Source organism: Apis laboriosa, unplaced genomic scaffold (genome assembly GCF_014066325.1).
Source record: "Apis laboriosa isolate Shangri-la unplaced genomic scaffold, ASM1406632v1 scaffold1321_cov151, whole genome shotgun sequence".
Classification (NCBI taxonomy): domain Eukaryota; kingdom Metazoa; phylum Arthropoda; class Insecta; order Hymenoptera; family Apidae; genus Apis; species Apis laboriosa.
This window is the reverse complement of record NW_025221248.1, coordinates 1251672-1274635: the sequence shown is the minus strand read 5'-3', so window position 1 is coordinate 1274635 and position 22964 is coordinate 1251672. Positions and strand designations below refer to the sequence as shown.

General features: G+C 27.1%; 1 protein-coding gene across 2 annotated transcripts; it reads left to right on the top strand.

Annotated features, from left to right (window-relative positions):
- The first annotated feature begins 18296 nt into the window (after positions 1-18296).
- On the top strand, positions 18297-22197 carry LOC122720663 (neutral alpha-glucosidase AB). 2 transcript variants are annotated; one of them, XM_043947481.1, is made up of 5 exons: positions 18297-18350; positions 18832-18927; positions 19022-19429; positions 19505-21648; positions 21735-22196. In XM_043947481.1, exons 1-5 carry the CDS (start codon positions 18334-18336, stop codon positions 21845-21847), a joined length of 2778 nt encoding a protein of 925 aa, XP_043803416.1. In that variant the 5' UTR covers positions 18297-18333; the 3' UTR covers positions 21848-22196. The 2 variants fall into 2 exon arrangements, with proteins under 2 accessions (XP_043803416.1, XP_043803415.1); XM_043947480.1 differs by lacking the exon at positions 18297-18350 and adding an exon at positions 18690-18745 and having other exon boundaries at positions 21735-22197.
- The last annotated feature ends 767 nt before the right edge of the window (positions 22198-22964 follow it).

Sequence of the window (22964 nt, the reverse complement as noted above, 5' to 3'; positions counted from 1 at the left end):
AAACTTTAATTTTAATCAAAATGTTAGAGGATGGCAGTGATGGTAATGCAAGAGTTGCAAGAATGATGGTAGTTATTAACAGATAATTCTTTTAAAAAAATTTTCCAATTAATGTGTAAATGGAATAACGAGTTTCATCACTCTAAATTTGTAGTTGACATGCAAATTTTAAAATATAATAATATGATTGCAATTTATTTTGTTTTGTAATATGTAAATTTTGTTTTATGCAATTATCCAAATGAGTTCATAATATTTATTATAAGCATTGGGGAATCACAATTATAAAATCCAAAAAGCTTCTTCTTTTTTCTTCAAGTTTATTTATTGACATCTGGATGAATGAATTATCAATAAAAATCATTTTATTATTTATTAATAATTGTCAGCATCTCATATTAATTAACAACATCATTTTACTTCATTATAGTTACAAGAAATTTAAAACAACTTAGAAAACAATTTTACTAAGATTTTCGAAACTTGTGACACAAAAAATATATATACTTTCGATTTTTAATAGATAACAAATTTTAACAATTGCAATAAACGTAATAAAATTTAAGATATAAAGTTTATAGAATTGTTCTTGACAATTTTCTCGAATTTTCTCCAAAAAAAAAAACTAAAATTATGATTATTATAATATATTCTCTGATTTTTTAAAAATCATGAAATAAATTTCATTGAAAAACGCGTATGTAAAAACTTCTTGTTGAAGAAAATTCATCATTAAACAAAACAAAATACTAATAAATAACATAAATACCTGTTTTAAATTTATTGAAACTTTAACCATCTGTTAAACATCTCATTACTATATATAAAATAAAATCCTATCCCTTCTCGAGGCCGGCTGCTTAGGTATTAAACAAGTATACTTTCATAATTTATGGACATTTCAACTTTTCGGTATCACGATCAAACGAACAGCAAAAGGGAATGATAAAGTTGACTATGCTGACCCAATGATCCCCTAATGAATTCGCCGGCGCTGTTTGCCGGCTGTTTATTCGGAGCATCAAATATACCGCGTCCCAGGTAATTGGTTAATAAAACCCCGGAAGGCAATTCTCTTTTCGCCGTGATTAATTGCACCCTCGAGCGAATCTGCTCTTATTTTGAAAGTTGGACAACCGACCCACCTATCCTATCCCTGGCTACGCTCGCAATTAGTCCCTCTTTATCGCGTTGCGTCATTTGCCCACTGCCAGGGAAAATATTTCTGCCAAAAAGAAAAAAAAAAAATCGTTTATCGTTTAATAACACCGCCCGGAGAAATTCTTAAAAAAATGATATCGGACGTCGTGGGCACTTTGATTTTGATATACATTGCAGAATCATGCAAGCATTTATGTTCGTTTCATATAATAATTCAAAATATTTCAAAATTTTATTTTAATTGTGTGTAAATTTTCTTTTGTCTAGAGAATATTTTTTTCTTAAAATTTTATTATTTTGATTAAATTTTTAAATTGAAGATAATATAGAAGTACGTTGAAAGCTCGATATAAAAAAAATTGTAATATTTTTGTTAAAAATAACCATCTAAACAATTGTAACGATGATTCAATTAAATCATAATATGTTAAAAAAGAGTTTTGATATATTGTTTTTTCATACAAATCCATGTATAATAAACTAAGTTTGAAATTATATTGTATAAAATATTTAACAAATTATTATTAGAAATCACATAAAAATTACTTTTATATATCACAAAGATGAAATTACATATTACTTAAGCGTGAATACTTAATTAAATGAAGTTATAATTAAAATAGTTGTAAATAAATAATATCAAGAAAGTGTTTCAAAAGTTATTTAAGTAATCCATCTCACTCATAGAATCCATTTCTCTTCTGGATTTAGCCTTAATTATGGAGTTATCCAAATTAAACGGCATATCTTTAAATTGAGATAAAAGACAAGCTGTTTGAAATATTTCAAGCTTTTTTTATTTTAATATAAACTTCACTTTATGACATTTATTATGGAATACATCATTTAAATGACTTCTTCAATTTTCTTTTTTTTTTTTTAATGACTCATTTTATTACCTAATTATTCTATTTTCGTATAATAGTAGCTCTGTTAACGATTAATTTTTTAGCTCAATTATTCTTAGATTATTGGAGTAAATTTTACTTTATAATCTTGATGATCAATTAATATCTGCTCCTCCTGTAAAATTTCTCCATTTTCTTCCTTTATTAATGCGATTGTTTATTTTGATTCGTAATAAAATTTACGTCAATATAATCTAAAAATTTCGATTGATAAACTGGAAGAAAATCATAAAAAAAACAGGGCCTTTGATAAAAGCCACATAAAAATTAAACAAAACGAATCGTGAAAAAGAAACAAGATCATTTGATCATTATGATATTGTAAGCGTAAATATCATAAAATATAAAATTTTATAAAATAAAGAAACCTGAAATATCTCAAATAATTCGAACTGTTTTATTTCAATTTAAAAATATGATATTCAATTTGAACAAACTTGCACGAAACGGAGTGCAAAGAAAATAAATGGCGAGCATCCCATTATTCGAGAATTTAATTAATTTCTGGGTTATTCAAGGCGAATATTCGAGCAAATGCGATGCGTGGAAAAAAACGGATCGATGACGCGAAATGGAACGACTTCGTTAAACGTTTTTTTTTTTTTTTTTTTTTCTTTCGTTTCAGGCCTCGAGAAGAACGAGGGAGAGAACCGCACAAAGGCGAGAAAGACAAGCGTCTCGAACGTTGGAAATGATCGGTGGACTGCTACCTACGCGACTCTGTGTCTAATAAATAATGATACACCGGGTTTATCCATGATCCCACAATTCCTAACCTAACCTCGACTCTTCGTATCTTCCCTAACGTAATAAATAAATCGTTGGAGTAAATCATCGTTGGCAGGGATTCTAAAACGAGCGAAAATGAGTTCGAGCCAATGTCACCGGTCGATGATTTCGAAACGGCGCGAGCCAAATCCTTCGAAATCGATTATTCACACTTGGATCGCATGCTCCTTTCGTTTCCATCGAAATAAAGAAACAAGGAGAGGATAAGGGGAGGAAAGGAGGGGGGGGGGAGGGGGAAGAGAAAAAAAGATAATTTGCGGATGATTCGTAGATGTCCAAGGGACGTTTGGTGGGTGTACTCAAAATGGGAGGAGGTTGGGGCGGTTATAAGCGTTCAAATTGCAAAATTGCGGCGCCATTGTGCGGTGATCGCACGGTCCGAACTGTCTCGAAGCTTTTCGACGTTTATGACGCCAGTTGATTTACGATTTATTTATGCCACGAACTCGTCTTTGTAATAATAATAATACCAGCTACCCAGCGCCACGGGAAAGGGCGAGAGGAAGGTGGTGGCTGCCTCTCTTACGAACAAACGACAGCCATTTCAAGAGCCCTTTAACTCTTTAGTGTTCTCGGGAACAACGGCAATCTCCATATAAAATTCGATTCCCGCCAGTGTATAGCTGGCTCGGGACCTGGATCAGGAAGCGGGGGCGTGCCCCTTTTTGAATGCATAAAAGTTATACTAAGTAGAGTTTTAACAATGTGTTTAAAACCCTTCGTGTTATGTCTTTGCCTTGACGATACAATCAATCGTTCCCCCGAAAGAAGGCCGATTTCGCTGGCCAATTTCGAAACTTTTGTTTTAAACTCTGATAATCATTCCATATTGCTATATCATCGAGGATTTTATTTTTTTTTCTTTTTTTTTTTTTTTTTTTTTTTTTTACGGAATGGTAATTCTTTTATTGCCGCCATTTCTATTATTATCAGTGAAAATAAAACTCTTCCAAGTTATATTTTTCGAGTAGGCCATGATGTAAATACGAAAATATAGATAAGTAAAGTTTTATCGTGCAAAGCGTAAAGACAAGAAGACGAATGTGTATACATATATTTATATACATATATTTGTATACATATTTATAAAAAACTGATACATATTTAGATCGTAATAGTTTAATAACTTCGTTTATATGTAAAATAATGATTCGATCAATAGATTTTCAATCTCATAGAGATTTAAAAAAGTTAATCAAGTTTATAAATATATGTGTTGTGCGAAATAATAATATTTTGTGAATGCAAATATAGTCTACTAGCAACTGTTATTTTTGCGAGGCATTTCTCGAGAATTTATATGCACGATACATTCGCATATAGTTTAAATACAATTTATGCGCATGCAAGTTTTATTATTCGTGCTTAAATGATATTATCTTGTAGTGCAAAACGATTAAGTTTGGCAAACCATTTATTGACACGTATGTTTTATCGACTCTCTATATTTATTACAACGATATAGATAAGTGTCTTTTTTTCAGAAATAGTTCTTTATCTTTTTTTAAGTAAAAACGTAAATCGTCTTATCTTACGTCAAAATGTTATTATTACTTATTTGCTTACATTTTGCGAACATAAAATATTGATGAATAGATTAAAAGTCAAAATTTAAAAAAAAATGTGATTCATTCAAAAGCTAAATAAGAAAAAATATTTATGAAATCGATGAATAAAAAATTCATGTGTCATAAATATGCTTCGTAAATGAACGTTTGTAATTTTTATTTTCAAAAATGTAACTTTTTTATGAAACAAAATCGACATTTAAAATTTTCAGTATCGAGAATTTTGAAATCTTATGAAATTTTGTATTCGAATTTCGAGAATTAGATTCGAAAATTAAATTTGAATTCAGTTTTGCAAAATATTTTCATGAAATAAAAATATGCTAAAATAAATTTATCATAAATAATAGTACTACTAATATTTAGAATTATTTATCTTATCAGAATCAAAATAATATAGAACAAAAATAATATTGTAAATCGTTCAAAATCTATTATAACTATTATTTTGAATACAAAATTACAACTAAATGCTAAATACATAATAAATAAAATAAATTTTTGATACCTTTATATAATAGCTTTTAATTCTTCGAAATTGTGATAATATACATATTGTGAAAATAAATATTTTATTTTTTTTTTAATCATTAATATAAACATTATATTTTAACTATATGATGATATTGATTGTAATGAAAAATAATCTAAGTCTAAGATGATAGAAGAAAATTATAAAAAAAATAGGCAATAATATTAATCTTTATAAAGAATATTATTATGCTTATTTGTCATAATCATGAAATCGAATAACCTATAATGTGATGAAAACTTAATAAATTTGACTTAAGTTTTTCTTTACGAACACAATTATTTTATCTCTCTTCATTTATCTTAAAGAAATATTTTAATTTCTAAGAAAAATTGTGTCACTATCGATTCCATGCCGTATTACAACGCTCTCCAATCTTCATTTTTATCAATAACTTGTATATACATTATTTAGTCAGACTACAATTCAATAACATCAAATAACCATTTAAAATTTCTGTATAAAAAATTTTCATATTAAACGTAATAAATTTGCTGAAACCCAGTTTAAACTCAAATTGTTATTTTCCTTTACTGTCGAAAAAGATAGTCGATCAGAAATATTTTCTTCATCGATAAAACAGTTTTTCGGCCGCAACGATGGAACATAGGAGACGCGTTAATCCTTTTACCGCACAATAAACATGCGCATATGGATGAACGAACGAGAAAAAGAACGAACGCCGGTTCAGCGTTATACGTACGGCCCCCCCATACACGACGGGGACGACTCAACAAACTATAAAGTGAACTGCCGTTTGTATACGATTATTACTGCTCAGGTGTCACTACCGTTTGCACGCCGCCCGGTAATGTGCCATTCACGTACGCCTAAGTGAAGAATGATATTGCCAGCATGCGTTGCACGCAGTTTCGCGAAACCATACAACTGCCGCGGACAAGCGCTAAGCAATGGCAAATGAGCGGCGCGCTCGTTCGATAACGGTGAACATTTCAACGATACATTTCATCAACCCGAACCGCAATGCTATCTATGGAAAAGTTAACGCTAATGTTTGATTGAAGGAAAAATTTGAAAAGGAAAAATTGGAGGAAAAATTGGATTAAATATTTTGGGAAATAAAGGAAATCCAAAGAATCAGATATGGGTCAAAATGGATTTCGTTCTTTAAATTTTAAAAATTCAAATCCGAGAAATCAATAAGTTATTAGGATATTAAATTTGAAACTCTTGAAATTCAATACTTTTTTTTTTTATATCTTCTTTTTAAAGAGATTAAAATACAATGATGCCTTCATAAATGAAAGGTCGTGTGACTTTATAATGGGTAATTCAGTATCAAAGAAATGACTCCTTTAGAATCAGTCAATCGCGTAATTCGATATTCTATTTGAATATAAATTGAATTGATATATTTTTGCTTTCTTTTTATAAAAATATATACGTCATATTTATATAATTTTAATGAGAAAAAAAATATGATATAATTAAAATAATTTTAAATTTATAATAATATCACGAATCTATATATCTCCTTCTTATTTTCTATAAATCATTATTTTTCATTCATTCTCAATCGTTTATTTTCTTGTTATCATTAGAATACTTCAAAAATAAATGCATGAATTACTGAAGCCGAACGAAGTTGTAAATTACCGCTTTTATTTTATCGATTAAGAATTGCATAAATTTTCTATAATTAATAGAAGTCAATCTCGAATTGCTGTTATTTATAAATTACTGTATTTCAAGAAATGAAATTTTAATAAATCTCAGTTTTTTAAAATTCTTCGAATACAACTTTCTATTTACTATATAATATTATCTAATAATATTAATTTTTTTAATACATAAAAAATCAAATGTTTATATTTTATTTTTTCTTAATATATTTATAGCGAAATGGAGCAAAGTGAACGATAAATGATTTCGTAATATGTTATTAAAAAAATAAAATGTTCCGCGCCAAGAGAATTGTTCTACGATTGTGATAAGAAATACTATCTCGAAAAATGACATATACTTTTTAAGCACAACATATATAATAAAAATATTCACTCTCGATTCAATAAATTCTATTCCTTATAACTCGTAAAAACAAAGTTAAGTTTGAATATAATTAAAATAAGTTTAAAATAAATAAATATAAAGCAAATTATTTATATCAATTATTATTTATCCAAGTTTCAATTTTTTGAATCGAAAAAGTTGAAAAAAAGTTTCGAGATTCGAGAACTTAAAATTTGTTGAGTTTTGAATTTAAAAAAAAAAAACATTAAAGAGAATTTTAGTGTTACATCATTAAGAAAAAAGATACTTTTTTACTCAAAATGGTAGCTACGATGGAAGAAATATGGGATTCTTCGGGAAAGCAGTCATTATGAAAGAAATGATGCGATAGATTTGAACCGTAAAATGAAATTTTACGTGTTGGAATCACCCTCCATTAATTATCCGTAAGGAAGAACCTAAAATAGAGAGTGAAATTAAAAACGGTTAGAATTTGTTAGAGTTCGAAGAAATAATAGTATCGATTTATTGGAGAAAAGGAAGAATCCGTTTCTTGGTATCCGTTTCTTTACCGAAACACCTGACAGACGCAGCTGATCATATATCTATAGCTGATAAAAAAAAATAATCGAAAAAGGAAAGAAACGCGTAACCGCAAAGAGTTGGATGTTCCCCTGAGACAATGCCATTGGACTTCACATGGAAACGCCATCCCACCGCTGGGGACGGGTTTCAATGCATATGACTCGAAAGAAATACATCGATTTCTTTTTTAAATCTGTTCTGTATTTCTGAATGCAAAATTATCGATATTGCAAAATTTTTTTATTTGAATGAAATCTACTTTAAACCTATATTATAAATAAATATATCATTTATTCGATATCTGTCTCATCTCGAATTTTGAAATCTATTTTTTATACCTCGAAATCTAGATAAAAAAATAACTTGCATAAATAAATTAAAATGTTGATACAAATTTATTTTTATTAAATTGATAATAATTTAATTGGGTATGCATTTAAACTTATTACATAGAAATTAGTTAAAAAATAAAAATTAAATATATATAAAAATTGATCATTGTTATTAATAGTTAACTATTATACTGAAATCTATTATATAAACTATTATACTGAAATCTATTATATAATCTATCTATTATATAAACTATTATACTGAAAATTCAAATTTTAGAATCCAAAATTTAAAATTGTATTTCTTGACATCTACTTCTTAGACTCTTCTTAGAGAAAAAAAAAAAAATAATAAAAGAAATAATTATTTTGTTTCGAGAATTTCTAAAGTTTTAAGACAAAAGCAAGTGAAATTTCCATTTCCTCAACGATTCTTTTCGTTTATCCTCATTTTTATAAAATCTCTATGAAAATATCATTTATCAATGTTCCAGTCTCCAAAATTAATTCAAAGTACCGAACCTGCAGCGACCAATTAAACTCATTGCATATCTCGCGATTCAAGCCTCGTTACCTAAACTCGATGTCTGGGATAGATAATACGACGAAGACACTTTTCACGGGTGCACTGCAAATTAAACGTTTTGCATAAAGTAACGAATAGCTAACGAATCCCTCGTGTGTGGCCTAAAATAATGATTCGTTAATGCTTTCGATGTTCGATAATCACAAAAGATTTGTTATTAATTGTCTGTATCACTGTTTTCCAATCTTTTTTTGAATTGCTAATATTAACCTATGATTCAATTTCCATACAAGATAAAAAGAATTAAGAAAATTAACAAAATTCTTTTTCCTGCAAAATGATTAACAATACTACTGATCATTTTTGTTGTTTGAATTCACTGTTGATTTTTTATATTTACACAAATTTAAATTGTTATAAACACAAAATTATAGAAATACAATTGAATTTATTTCATTTTTAAAATATGCAATTTATAATCACGATATATTTGCAATTAAATATTTTGTATTTTTTTGTATATTATGCGCATTTTAAAAATTTGAAATATTTAAATATCTCATAAATGCATATATTTTCGCAGATTAATGATTACAGTAAGGTTACTAAAAATGGCAGCAGCAATCAGCCTAAAAAAAAAATATTTTAATCTATTCTGTTTCTCTCCTCACATCAGATAAACAAAATCAAGAAAATTAATGTGTTTTCTTTTTTTTTTGCTACAAATTAGCTAATTGTTTTTGAGTTAACTAACTATAAAGAATCATCTTTATTAAAATAAATAAGTGTTAAAAATCAGTAAGGAGTTTTTAAAAAACATTTTACGACCTTCTTTCTTACGTGGATTACTAATCACAAGTTGAGAACCACCGTTTCATATCTATATGCATGATTTTCAAAGAGGAATAGAAAGGACAGCGTTCGTTTGGTCGAAAAGGATTCCCATAATTTTAGGCAGGGTAAGAATTATTTATTCCCCGGCAAACTTATTGGCTGCAAAATAACGACGATCACGATGGCAAGAATGAACATGGTGAGGAACCAAAGGAGCTACGCTTCGGTGAGTTCCTTAACAATACGCTAAAAACGTATTCGTAGGCAGTCATTTTTTCCATATCAGACCGCCTCGTTCTTCCTCGCCATTTTTATTACCGCCACGGTAGTTACATCTCGCGGAACATGTCGGTCTGTTTCTTTATATGTATATATGTATGTGTACAATAGTGGACTGTACAATAGTGGAAGGGGCTCTCTCTCTTTCTCGGTTCAGGCGAATCGATCCATTTCAATTACCCCCGAAGAACGTCCTTCCATTGTAACGTGCGTGGCAAGAGGATGGTGTAAAAGTGGACATTATTCTCTTTTATTTATGAAACTCGATAGAACGTTTCTTTTGTATTTCTCTAAGCAATTTAAAGGCCATCTAACCAAACCATCTAAACATTTGCTTACAAAACATTACGCGATTTCTTCGATTTTTTTTATTAAAATTATACTGATACTCGAAATTTCGAAATCTCGAAATTCTAAAAGTTTTTTGTTTTTTTTTTTTTGCTATTACTATAGATTGAAATTTTAAAAAAATAAATAAATGATAATTTATACAACTTCTTGTAATTTATATAAGTTAGAGAACGTTTTATATGCATTTATTTTTATTTAACTAATAACAATCCGATTTAACTTGTATTTGAAGTATAGATTTTTAGATTTTACTAAAAAGGAGTGGAAAAAACAATAGGTAAATTTAATTCTTTGAAAATCAAAAAGATATTAATGTTATTATATAATTTTCACGAAATCAAAATTTGTTAAAATTTTAATCCATGACTAAATAATTATTCCTTAAAAAAAAAAGAAAAAATAAGCGTGTTGAATTATCGAAATTTTCGCAAAGTTTCAAATTCGATTTTCAAAATCAAATTTCTATTTAATCTCTTATTTTTATCTCTTCCCAATATTCTTCACAAATGAATCTTCTCGAAATAAGCAAGCGTAAATTAAACGAAATTCTGTTGCACAGATTCGTGTAGAAAAAAGCACTTCAAAAAAACAAATCAACCCATAATGAGATTAGTTTACATATTTGGCTTTGACAGGGCACGCGTAATTCGGTGCTAGTTTCGTTCTGCAATTTACAACGATTTGGCAAAATGAGTCGAGCGCGGCATGGTTGGCGCGGTATCAAGCGCTTATTATTAATACGCGGACCATTGCTTGCCAAAAGCAATGAGTTCTCATCCTGTTTCTCTCTCGACGCGCTGTTCTGGAAGGGAAACTGACGATGATGTTCATCTGCATCAAGGGGAGGAGAGACAAGGCAAAGGATGCTATCAGTGCACCTGTCGCTCCTAAATCTTGCTACTTAAGACTGCTAAGTGTCACGGTCATTTCTCACCCTTTCGTCTTCGGCATTGCACTTAATTGGCTAGCGCGTGCTTGCGTGTTTTCATGTCTGACGCGGCATGCGTGCGCGTGTCTACTCCGAATTAGTCTCAGTTTCGACTCTAATATTTTCATGATATTCGATACCAAATTAAATTAAACATGGTTTTAAGCTATTTCTCGTTGTAAATACTACGATGCGCTCGTTATTAGGTATATTAGGTGGCCAGAATTATGTACTGTTGCCAATTTTAATTATCGTAAAGCGAAGAAATGTTACTTAGAAATTAATGTTAATGAACGCTTAATTAACAAATAAAACATAACGCTTTATGGAAATGATTATAAATCCACCGATACTTTCAAATCTTCCGTTTAAAATCTTATTTGACTTCAGTATCGTGCTTTCAAATATATGCATCGATTTTGTTATTATACTCTTCGATTCATTACCGGTTACGATGTTTTTAATACTGTTTTTAAAACTTTTATCCTTTTGAAAAAGTTCATTTAATTTTTTCGTGAAAAACGTAATTTAATACGTAATAATCGAGAATTGTCAACAAAATTCACATTATTCTTGTTACCAAATAAGAAAAATCATCGAATTTATTTCATCATGATATATTTTACGACACAGTTATCATTTTAACATGTCATCGTCAAACTGATTGAAACTTTCAATCTAATAATCATCGAATAAAGCAACATCGTATCTTCACGCCGTGTTCTACGCACCGATATATCCTTGATATTCCTTCATACACAACAGAAATAATAATAAAAAAAAAAGGAATAAAAAAAAAAAAATTTCTCAAACATAAACACTTTAATATCCATCGAACTGAAACACCGTCGCCGAGTAATCATTCCGGTTATCGTCGGTGCAGATCGATTCGACGCAAAGACTTCCCTTAATAACAACCGAGCCTCGAGTGAACTAGTTCGAGTGTAATAATCCCGGGCATTCTCAAGAGACGTATATAGATACATTCAGACGTCAAGGCTGATGTCCATCGAGAGCAAGAGGACTTCGCTTCAAAGTAATAATAATCTCGGCTATTCCCAGAGCGGGGATGTGTAAGACAGCGGGCGAGGACAACCGGCTGGTTGGTGGATCCAAGATGGTGGGAGCGCGATGCGAAAGGCACAAGTACGTCGAAAGGTACATAATTTAATAAGGAACGTAGTTTATGAGGCGACTCGGGAGCTGTGAGGAAGCCGGTTACTCACAATCGAGATTTAACAGCTACAGCGTACGATTTTCCTCTTTCTTTCTGATGTTTCTGCAGTCTGCACGGCTGCATGGGAGAGGGACGTTTCACGGCGCAAACCGGCGCAGGCTTAATGTTGTTTTAATTAAGTAGGCGGTTAGCCGAAAAGAACTCTGTACTTTCGTACTCCTCTTCTCTGCTCGTCCGCTTCTTGCGTATATTTACCTTCCTTCTCGGCCACCTCCTTCCCTCCTTCTCTATTTCGAGAGAGGTGCGGCAGAAGCTAGTCACCATGTGTTCCTCGTATGTTCAGACGTGATGGACGATTTCGCTTGACTAATCGCCGTCTTTTTAACCATCCTCCCCCTCGTCCTTCTCCACCCCTTCGTGGCCCCTTTGTGGACCCTGTACACACCGTCGTGAAGGAAGTCGCAATTCCACTGTATTATCCGTTCAAACGCGCCGGTTAATCAAGTCGCTGCGAATCGGATACATCGTAACCGTCTTACGGGATTGGAAATAATGAATCGTGTGTGCCACTTGTAATTTCATTCTATTTCAAAATGTATTTTGATTAAACACACGCTATTTGGAGGGAGAAAAGGATAAAGAGAAATTATCGGTCAAGACTTGCGTTATCTTATTAACTTTCAACGAATATCTCGTAACTGAAAACGATTGCGTGTCTTGTGCAAATTTCCTGTCTTCGGGTATCAGTTTCGATCTTTCCACGCATGATAATTCACATCGTGCTAAAAATAAACTAATTTCGTTTGCAATCGTTTGCGCATGAAATGGTGGTCAATGAAATAAAGTTCGCTTTAAAATTAAGATTAGACGAATCTTCAAAAAGATGAAGTAGAAGAGATGCCGACTGTGTTTAAAATCAATTTTAATTTGTACAATAATAATAATTATTAGTTTTAAGTATTACTTCTATCTTAAAATTAAAATAAAAAATGATGATACATATGTATATATATATATATATATATATATATATATGTATGTATGTATTCTTTTAGAATTAAACTTTTTTGAAAATAAGAGAAAAATTTTCTTTTTATCAATTATTAATAATAAAAACATTTTTTCACGATGTTTTTATAAAAAAGATAGAATGTATAAGATTTGTATTTTAAATTTATTTCATCGGAAAAAATATATTTAATATTTAATAACTATCTAAATTATTGTTATAAAAATTAAACATAAAAGAGCTTTTATATAATTAAAATTATATAATTATATAGTTTGTTGAACTATTCAATGCGCTTATCAAAAATGATATTGAATAAAGGAATATAAATGAATATAACAAAATTCTCAATACAAATGAAATATAAAATTAAGCAAACTTAATAAAAAAATTAATAAAATTAATAGAAAGGAGAAAAAAAAAGAAAGCACAAAAAATTCTTATTTTGAGATTTTGTTATTAGATGAAGAATTTAAATTTATTATAACGTAGAATAGATTTTCATTAGATCTGTACTAAATTGTATTCCACAATGGCGGTCAAACACTTCCTAGTTGATACACAGTTACCATATGGTTGAGGACATGCAATCATTAGAAATTATAAATTAGCAAGTAATGAAGCGAGAAATAATCACGTTATGAGTCTATTCGAGCCTGACACATTCTATTTACGTATTCACTGTAAAAACTTCCATGATTAATGTTTCATGGGAAATTACAGTTAGGATAATATAGTGTCTTGTGATGTGATAGCACAGACGAAGTATAAAATAGACTTATTATTCTATGGAAGTGTTTTATATCTTGAAATACTAATCGTACAAATAATTTGAAATTTTATTGTCTTCTATCTTATAAAACGATGACTTTTTATGAATAAATTTTAATGAGTTAAAAATAATAAATTACTTTTAAAATTAACAAAACTAATAAATTATAAGTAGTTATATTAAATTAATAAATTATTAATAATAGAAATTGTAAATTTAAAAAATTATAGATTTGTAAATCATTACATTAAATGGCTTATAAAAATAAGTTATTAATAGAATATTGAAATTATAATATTTAAATATTTGAAATGAGAATTTCTTATTTATCGACAACTATCTGTGTTATCGATATAACTACTAGTTCGAACCAATTGATTTTATTTACCGAGGTAATCCTTCTTCTTTATCAACGATCAAAAAAGTAGTAAATTACATTTTAGACGAAATACAAAGTAGACACATAATGACATCTTATGGAATTTTATGTTACATGTTCTGAAATATTATTAAAATGGATTCTTGATATGCTATAAAAAAAAATAATGTTTATTATGATTTTTTTTTTCTTTTCATTTACTATCTTTTTATATAAAAAACAAAAAAATAAAAGAAAAAATTGTGACACAATAGAATTAAAAATCGAAATTAGTCAGAATAGAAAAGTTCTTATCGATTTTAATGATTTTTGGATATATTACAGAATTTTTTCCTTTGCATATTATCGTCACTCATCCTTTTGAAATATTTGAGAATATATTATTACATTATTATATTACATTATTTATTTTTTATTAATATAAACACAATTAATAAACAAATAAAATAATAGAATAAATAAGATAACGGAATGAAAAAATATATATATATATATATATATAATATATGTTCATAGATTATAATAGGCTTAAAATCTCTTGATAATAGATTTGAAATATTTCATTAACATAATCCATGAAGATTTTTGATATTATACATTTTGAATATCATTCGTTGTAATATGTCTTAAGAATAATACATAAATTTTTTAAATAAATTGAAGAATATTAACAAAAATAAACGTTTTAAGTTTAATCATTATTTAAATATATTTAAATATTTATAATCTAATAACTTATATTATTTTATTCAAAAGAATTTACAAAATCATTTTATATCAACAACAATTCAATAACTATTAAAAAAAAAAGAAGCACAAAACATTTCCAAAATTAAAAAAATTGCAATTTTTTTTAAAAATCATTTCTTCAATCAAAATTTATGCAAAGATTATAAAATTGCAAAAAGTTAAAATTTATCAAATAATATAATTATTTCAATAATAAATTTATCAAATAATATCAAAAATATATCTTTCACTTTGACAAATATTTGTATATCTTATATATGTAATCACTTACAATTTTTATCTTTTTTCTTTGTTTTTTCCTTATAACATCATTTTTTTCACAATTACTTTCCACATCTAAATACATATTTACATATATTATAATATATATTATAATATATATATATATATAATTATATATATCTATTAATGTCGACAATATGTACAATGTTGAATATCTCTTAAATCTCTTTTACTCAGCCAATTATACATTGTATTGGATTGTGTCTCAAAACTCGACTATCATGGATAGAATGCAATCTCAAATGACATGTCCAATCATCTCGATAGACAGAGAATCGGCACAACATTAGATAGCATATTCACGTTTCGTAATACATCTTCTGAAAGAACATTTATGAGATCATAGACATATTGCACGAAATTATTAAAGATAGAGAAAGAAAATTAGCACCAACTCATCGTGAAGATAACAATGATTCCCAGCATATACTACTAGCATATAATTGATGGAATTATCATTTGTTTTGCAAGTAGAGAAAAAAGTACCATTCTCAGTGAGTATTCGAATGATCTATTGTAAATTCATTTGCATCTACAGAGACAATCGCATAGATGCGCAATAATTGGGTTTTCAAGTTGAGCAGACGTATCAAATAATGTAATCGCTATAGTGATATCGAGCTAGTTAGTAATAAATAACACGAAGAAAAGCGATAATTATACAGACCGATAGATATATCAATAAAATTGATAAACATTGTTTCTCTGGCAAACTCAAGCATTTTTTAGTCAAATTGTTTTACGAAATCCCTCAGCTTGGTTTTCCATCAACTATATTTTGTTTTGCAAACATCTTTTGCAAATACATTCATTTTACATTATTTATATTCTAGGATTTTTTCAAATATTCTTGATTTTAATCAATTACACTTAACATTTCAGATCGGTTGTAGAAAATAGTATCTATTTTACTGATTTATTTTACTTTATCTATTATTTTATTTATGACCTATTGATCAGTAAAATAATCCACAAGATCAAAAAAAGAAAGTTAAACTTTATCTTTAATAATAAAATGGAAAAATTAAAGAAAATTAATAATAAAAATATGATTTCGTTTACAAAATCATATTTTTCTCAGAAATATTTGAATAGAAAATAAAAAAGATAGAAATTATATTTCACTTCTACATATAGAAAGGAAATATGACTTCAAAAAATTCCAGCAATATACAGTACAAAAGATGTTTATCAACAAAATAGAAATTTAATGTATATTAAATATAGAAGATAATATCATACTTTACATCATAGTTTATATTTAGTTTCAATTTAATTACCAAATAAGTTTATAAAGTTTAAAGTGCTATTATTAATTTATATAATTTATATTATTTTGCATCTTTTAATCGAATAATTTTATTTTACTTTATTTTTTTAATTTAAAAAAAATTTGTCATAGAAATTTAGTCATAGAAATATGAAATTTAGTATTAATCTAATTTATTTATTTAAACGTTTAAATATCTCGCGCAATCTATGTTATGATTTACAATTGCAATTTTGTTTAGATAATTGGGATAAATTATAAAGTTCAGCATTTTGATTGTTAAAATATTTCTTTCCGTTTCTAAAATGAATTAAAATATAATTTAATTGCAATAAATTATAAAATATGTATAAGTTCAATGTTTTTACTGTTAAAATATTTCTCGATATTTTATCTATTATCATTTGAAAAAAATGTAACATTTCTTATTATTTTTCTTATATTTAAAATTTTTTATAGTATATTATATATTAGTTATATACTTAGATAATTGAGAACTTATTTAAATGCAGTTGCATTAAAATAGCTAGTTTATTTTCTTTTTAGTTTATATATTAATTACAAATATTTAAATATTTAAATATTTAAATATATAATATTTAATATTTATTATCTAAATATGTGCGAGTTGCGCTAAAATGCGCCAATATATTTTTATGTACGAATCATTAAACTGAAAATTTACATCGTAGAGTAATATTTTAAACTCATTCTATAAAAATTCTATTCTCATCAAAAGATAAAATAATAACGTCTATCGCAATTGCTTAGAATTTTTCAATTTAATTGTTAATTATAAAAAAAATTTAAAGAATCTTTCATCTTCGAAAACTTACGTTGCTTTTCATGTATCAAATTGATGTGCAAAATGATAAAATTTTGATAGGATTTGATAAAATTTCTTGAACCTAAAAGTAAAATGTAAAAAATAATTACCAAAAAAACATGAAGCAACTAAATAATATTTAATTATTTGAAATGATGAGATTACATCGAGATAAATTTCAATTTTTAAAATTATCAAATCTTTCACTTAAAATAAGTGAATTTCTTATCGAGCCAATATTTGCATTTTTTCTACAATTATTTTCATCATCATTATCTTAAACATCAAATATTCGTTTTCATAAAATAAATTTAATTTCTATTCGAATATGTATATATTGTCATTTGAACTACTCAAGATAAATTACTTGACTAAAAAAGAGCCATCTAATTATTTTTTTTCTTTTTCACATATTGGGATATTTAATTAACTTGTTATATATAATGATAATCACTATCACTAATCACTATGATAATCATAATCACATATATTAAACTAATAAAAGTTATTTTTTAATATTGAGTGAAAATTTTTCTTTGTTAATTTTTTTAATAACAATTCTTATTATAATTACCATAAATAAATAAATAAAATAAAAAAACTTATATAATATATAAGTTATATAATAAAAATTGTAATAATTTATAAATTTTCTCTATTCTAAAACACAAATATTCATAAAATTTTCAATCTCTTTTAATTTATATTATTTATGATAAAACATTCTCAATTTATGTTTGCTATATATATAAATTATAATATCAAATCAATTATATTTTATATTATAATATTTTAACTTTAAATTTAGGATTATATAAGATATTCTTCATATTTATTTATAATTTCATATTAAAATATGAAATTTAATTTCAATCATTAATATTGCATTTTATGTTGAATCAATAACATTAAAAATAGTAAGAGAACTCTTGAGATATAATAAAAAAAAATGCATTAAATATTTCCTTTCATCTGTATTTCTAAAATAGTCGAAAAAGCTAAAGCTAATAATGATAATTGTAACTAGTAAAGCTCCATCTATAAAATTGATTTTAGTATATTCGAATTAGTCAGAACGCGGCATAGTAAAAGTTACTTTTCAACATGGCTTCGTATCTGCGGTAAGTTAATTATTTTCGACTTTTTAACCTTTAAAAAAGAAAATTAATTTTTCTTTAATGAAATATACTACGCTATGCAAATTAATCCTCGCTTAATTAATTCTACTTATATAAAAATAATAAGTATTAGAATTCTCTAAGTATTTACTTTTATAATCCAATCATGATCACGCTGACGTGTCCATGATAACATGTAGTTTGAGTCGGCATGTAATATTACTTTGCTCTGATAGATTTTTTATGGAAGTATTCATATACTATTTATTTAAAATTACTAAAGAACTTTCTTTAACATTAAAAAATAGTATACAACTAATTATATAATTATAACATAAATAACAATAAGAAATAACAATGTTCTTTTTTTTCTTTTCACAATTTTTCAAAAATAAAATGTAATTAATGTTAATAAACTCATATTCTATTATAATGTATAATATACATTTCATAAGATTTTACATTTTAATAATTTGTATTTCAGATTGGGATTATTATTATTATTAGTTTATTCTTTTCTTCTTACTGAAGCAGTTATTAGAGATGTATTTAAAACATGTGAACAAAGTAGCTTCTGCAGGTAAGTTTTCAACATTATTTATTATCAATTTAATCCTATTAATTATTTTATTATATTAATATTACTAATATTAATATTATGTTAATATTATTAGACGTTGTAGAAAAGTTGAACCTGGAAAGACTCCTTATCAACTTTTAACAGATACATTGGTTCAAAATGAATCTAGTATAACTATGGATTTATTCAATAAAGATACGAAAGTTTTTTATATATTGAAATTAACTGCATTAAAGGATAGTACATTTAGACTCCATATCAATGAAAAAAATCCTTTACATCAGAGATATGAACCTGAATATGCTCTTCAGGATCAACCACAAACATCTAAATTAATTTTAATTGAAAAAACTACAGATCATGTAATTGTAACAAGTGCAGAAAACAAAGTTATATTATATGCTAGTCCATTTAGAGTTGATTTATATTCTCAGAATATATTGGTTATATCTGCAAATGCAAGAGGTCTTATGCGATTTGAACATCATCGTGTAAAACCTAAGTATGTTGATTATTAATTATTTTCTCTATATATTAACTATATTTGATTAATTTATTTTTTGATAATTTTCAATAGAAAACCAGATCAAGATGCTGAAAATGCTAAAAATGTTGAATTAACTGATAACAATAAAGCTTCTGGTGATGGTGCAGATGATGATCCAGGTGCTTGGGAAGAAAGTTTTAAAACTCATCATGATTCAAAACCTTTTGGTCCAGAAGCAGTTGCTTTAGATTTCAGCTTTCCTGGAGCTGAGCATACATATGGCATACCAGAACATGCAGATTCTTTTGCTCTAAAATCTACAAAACATGCTCATCCTTATAGATTATACAACTTAGATGTATTTGAATATGAAGTTAATGAAAGAATGTCACTTTATGGAGCAATACCTGTTCTCTATGCTCATGGTAAAGAAAGAACAACTGGTATTTTCTGGCATAATACTGCAGAAACATGGATTGATATTTTATCAAGTGCTGATAATAATGTTGTAGAAAGTATTGTAAACTTTGTATCAGGATCTACAAAAAAATCACAAGTGGATGCTCATTTTATGTCAGAATCTGGTGTAATAGATATATTTTTTATGTTAGGCCCTAAACCTCTAGATGTTTTTAAACAATACACAACATTAACAGGTACATCACCTTTACCACAAATGTTCGCTTTAGGATATCATCAATGTCGTTGGAATTACAATGATCAAGATGATGTTATACAAATAGCAGAAAATTTTGATGTACATGATTTACCTCTAGATGTTATGTGGCTTGATATTGAATATACTGATAGTAAAAAATATTTTACTTGGGACGAACGAAGATTCTCAAATCCTGTTGAAATGATACATAATTTAACTGCAAAAGGTAGAAAATTGGTTGTAATTATAGATCCACATATTAAACGTGATCCCAGTTATTTTGTGCATAATGATGCCACAAAAATGGGTTATTATATTAAAACAAGAGATGGGAAAGACTATGAAGGTTGGTGTTGGCCAGGATCATCTTCATATTTGGACTTTTTTGATCCAGTAGTTCGAGAATATTATATCAATCAATATAGTTTAGATAAATTTCATGGTACTACTAATGATGTATATATCTGGAACGATATGAACGAACCAAGTGTGTTTAACGGTCCTGAAGTAACTATGCCTAAAGATGTAATCCATTATGGTGGTTGGGAACATAGAAATGTTCATAATATTAATGGACTTCTTATGAGTATGGCCACATATGAAGCTTTATTTAGAAGATCGGGAGGCTCATTACGGCCATTTATTCTAACAAGATCTTTTTTTGCTGGTTCACAACGTTATGCGGCTATGTGGACTGGTGATAATACAGCTGATTGGGATCATCTACGTATTTCTTATCCAATGTGTCTTTCTCTAGCTGTTTCTGGAATGTCATTTTGTGGAGCAGATGTTAGTGGTTTCTTTAAAAACCCAGATGCTGAATTATTTATTAGATGGAATCAAGCTGGAGCCTGGCTTCCTTTTTATCGCCAACATTCTCATATTGAAACTAAACGTCGTGAACCTTGGTTATTCAATGAAGAAACTACTCAAATAGTAAGAGAGGCTTTCAGAATGAGATATTCATATTTGCCATTGTGGTATACACTCTTTCGAGAACATGAAATAAATGGTACTCCTGTAATACGACCCTTATGGGCTCATTATCCAAGTGAAACTGAAACATATGCTATCGATGATGAAGTATTAATTGGAGATTCTATTCTTGTACGTCCAGTCTTTCAACCATCAGTTACAGATGTTAATGTATATTTCCCTGGAGAAGGCAAAGTTATTTGGTATGATGTTGATACTATGCAACCATACCACCAACCAGGTTTAGTTAATATTCCAGTAACTCTTCATAAGATTCCGGTATTTCAAAGAGGAGGTTCTATTGTTTCACGTAAAATGAGGATACGTCGTAGCACAGTTGCAATGAAGAATGATCCTTATACTTTAATAGTTATCACAGATTCTGCTGGTAAAGCTAATGGGACATTATATATCGATGATGAAGTTAGCTTTGAATATCGTCATGGAAAATATTTATATTTAAATCTCAATTTTGAAGGAAATACATTAACTTCAACTTTTATAGACAAATTAGCTTCATATCAGACAGAAAGCTGGTTAGAAAGAGTGGATATTGCCAATCCACCTAAAGGAGTCAAATCTGCTGTATTAAATTCACACAGTAAGTAATTTTAATTTAATTAAAATTTAATTAAATGTTACAATATTAATAATTTTGTAATTAAAAATGAATTATTTTCGTTTTAGGTTTGACAAAAATTACCTTAGAAACTAAATACAATCCAAATAACAATGTATTAACTATACGTAAACCAGGTGTAAATATGGGAGAAGAATGGACTATTGAATTAATCCATTAAAATTAGAATTATACTCATTATGGATTTAGTAATCATACATTAATGCCAATTTTTTATTATTCACGTATTTTTCTCAGCTATGTGTGATCAAAATGTCATTATACATTATAACAATATAGAATTAATGTAAATGATATATCAAATAGTTTAACAAATTAATTATTATTTTTTATTAATTAAATAATAGACAATGTAACTATATTATACTATTATAAACTATTATTCAATCTGTAAAGTTTATAATTATGCGTGTTAATTTTGATAAAATATGTATGGTTCTAAATTCTTCCACAAAACTTTATCACATTCTATAAGTAAAAATAAGAAAAAAATATTATATAAACATATGCTTATAAATATTTTACTAAAAACTTATAACAAAAATACGAAATAATATCCAACTGAATTTTTTGTTAAATATCAGATAAATTATTATTTATATTATAGTTCAAATGTCCATTAAAATATGTTTTTAAAATGTTCATTATCAGTGCAAATTATCATCTAAAAAAAATTTAATTTATTACATTAATTTCGTTGATATTTCCTTATACATAAATTAAACCGATATCGCATATTTATTTATAAATTAGAATTAATGAACAATAAACAATTTGATACTTTTTTTTAAGGAAATCTTTATGATATTCCCTTATTTGATAGAGTATTTGCATTTGCATAAAAATAAAATGAATATCTTTACGATTCAAAAATACTTGCATATTGAGATGAAATTTTATGTACCATGTATTATTAGTTTTAACTTTGACACAAACCATTATATATACTTCTGCAGTAAATATGAAATTTATATAAATTTATATAAAATTTGTATAAATTTAATATATCAAGTAATTTTATTATATCGGCAATATATTTCTATAGTATATTGAATGAAAAACTATTCCATTGTTATTTTATATTTTTATAACTTTTTAACAAAGCATTTATGTTTATATAATTTATATGGAAAAAAAACTTCGGACTTTTTGTCTATATTGAAAATAAAAGTAATAAATATGTTTTTGAATAAATATTTAAATATATAATACATAGAATCTAATGTTTTATAATTAATTTTATATTCTATATAATATGATTTTTATTTGCTTTTTAA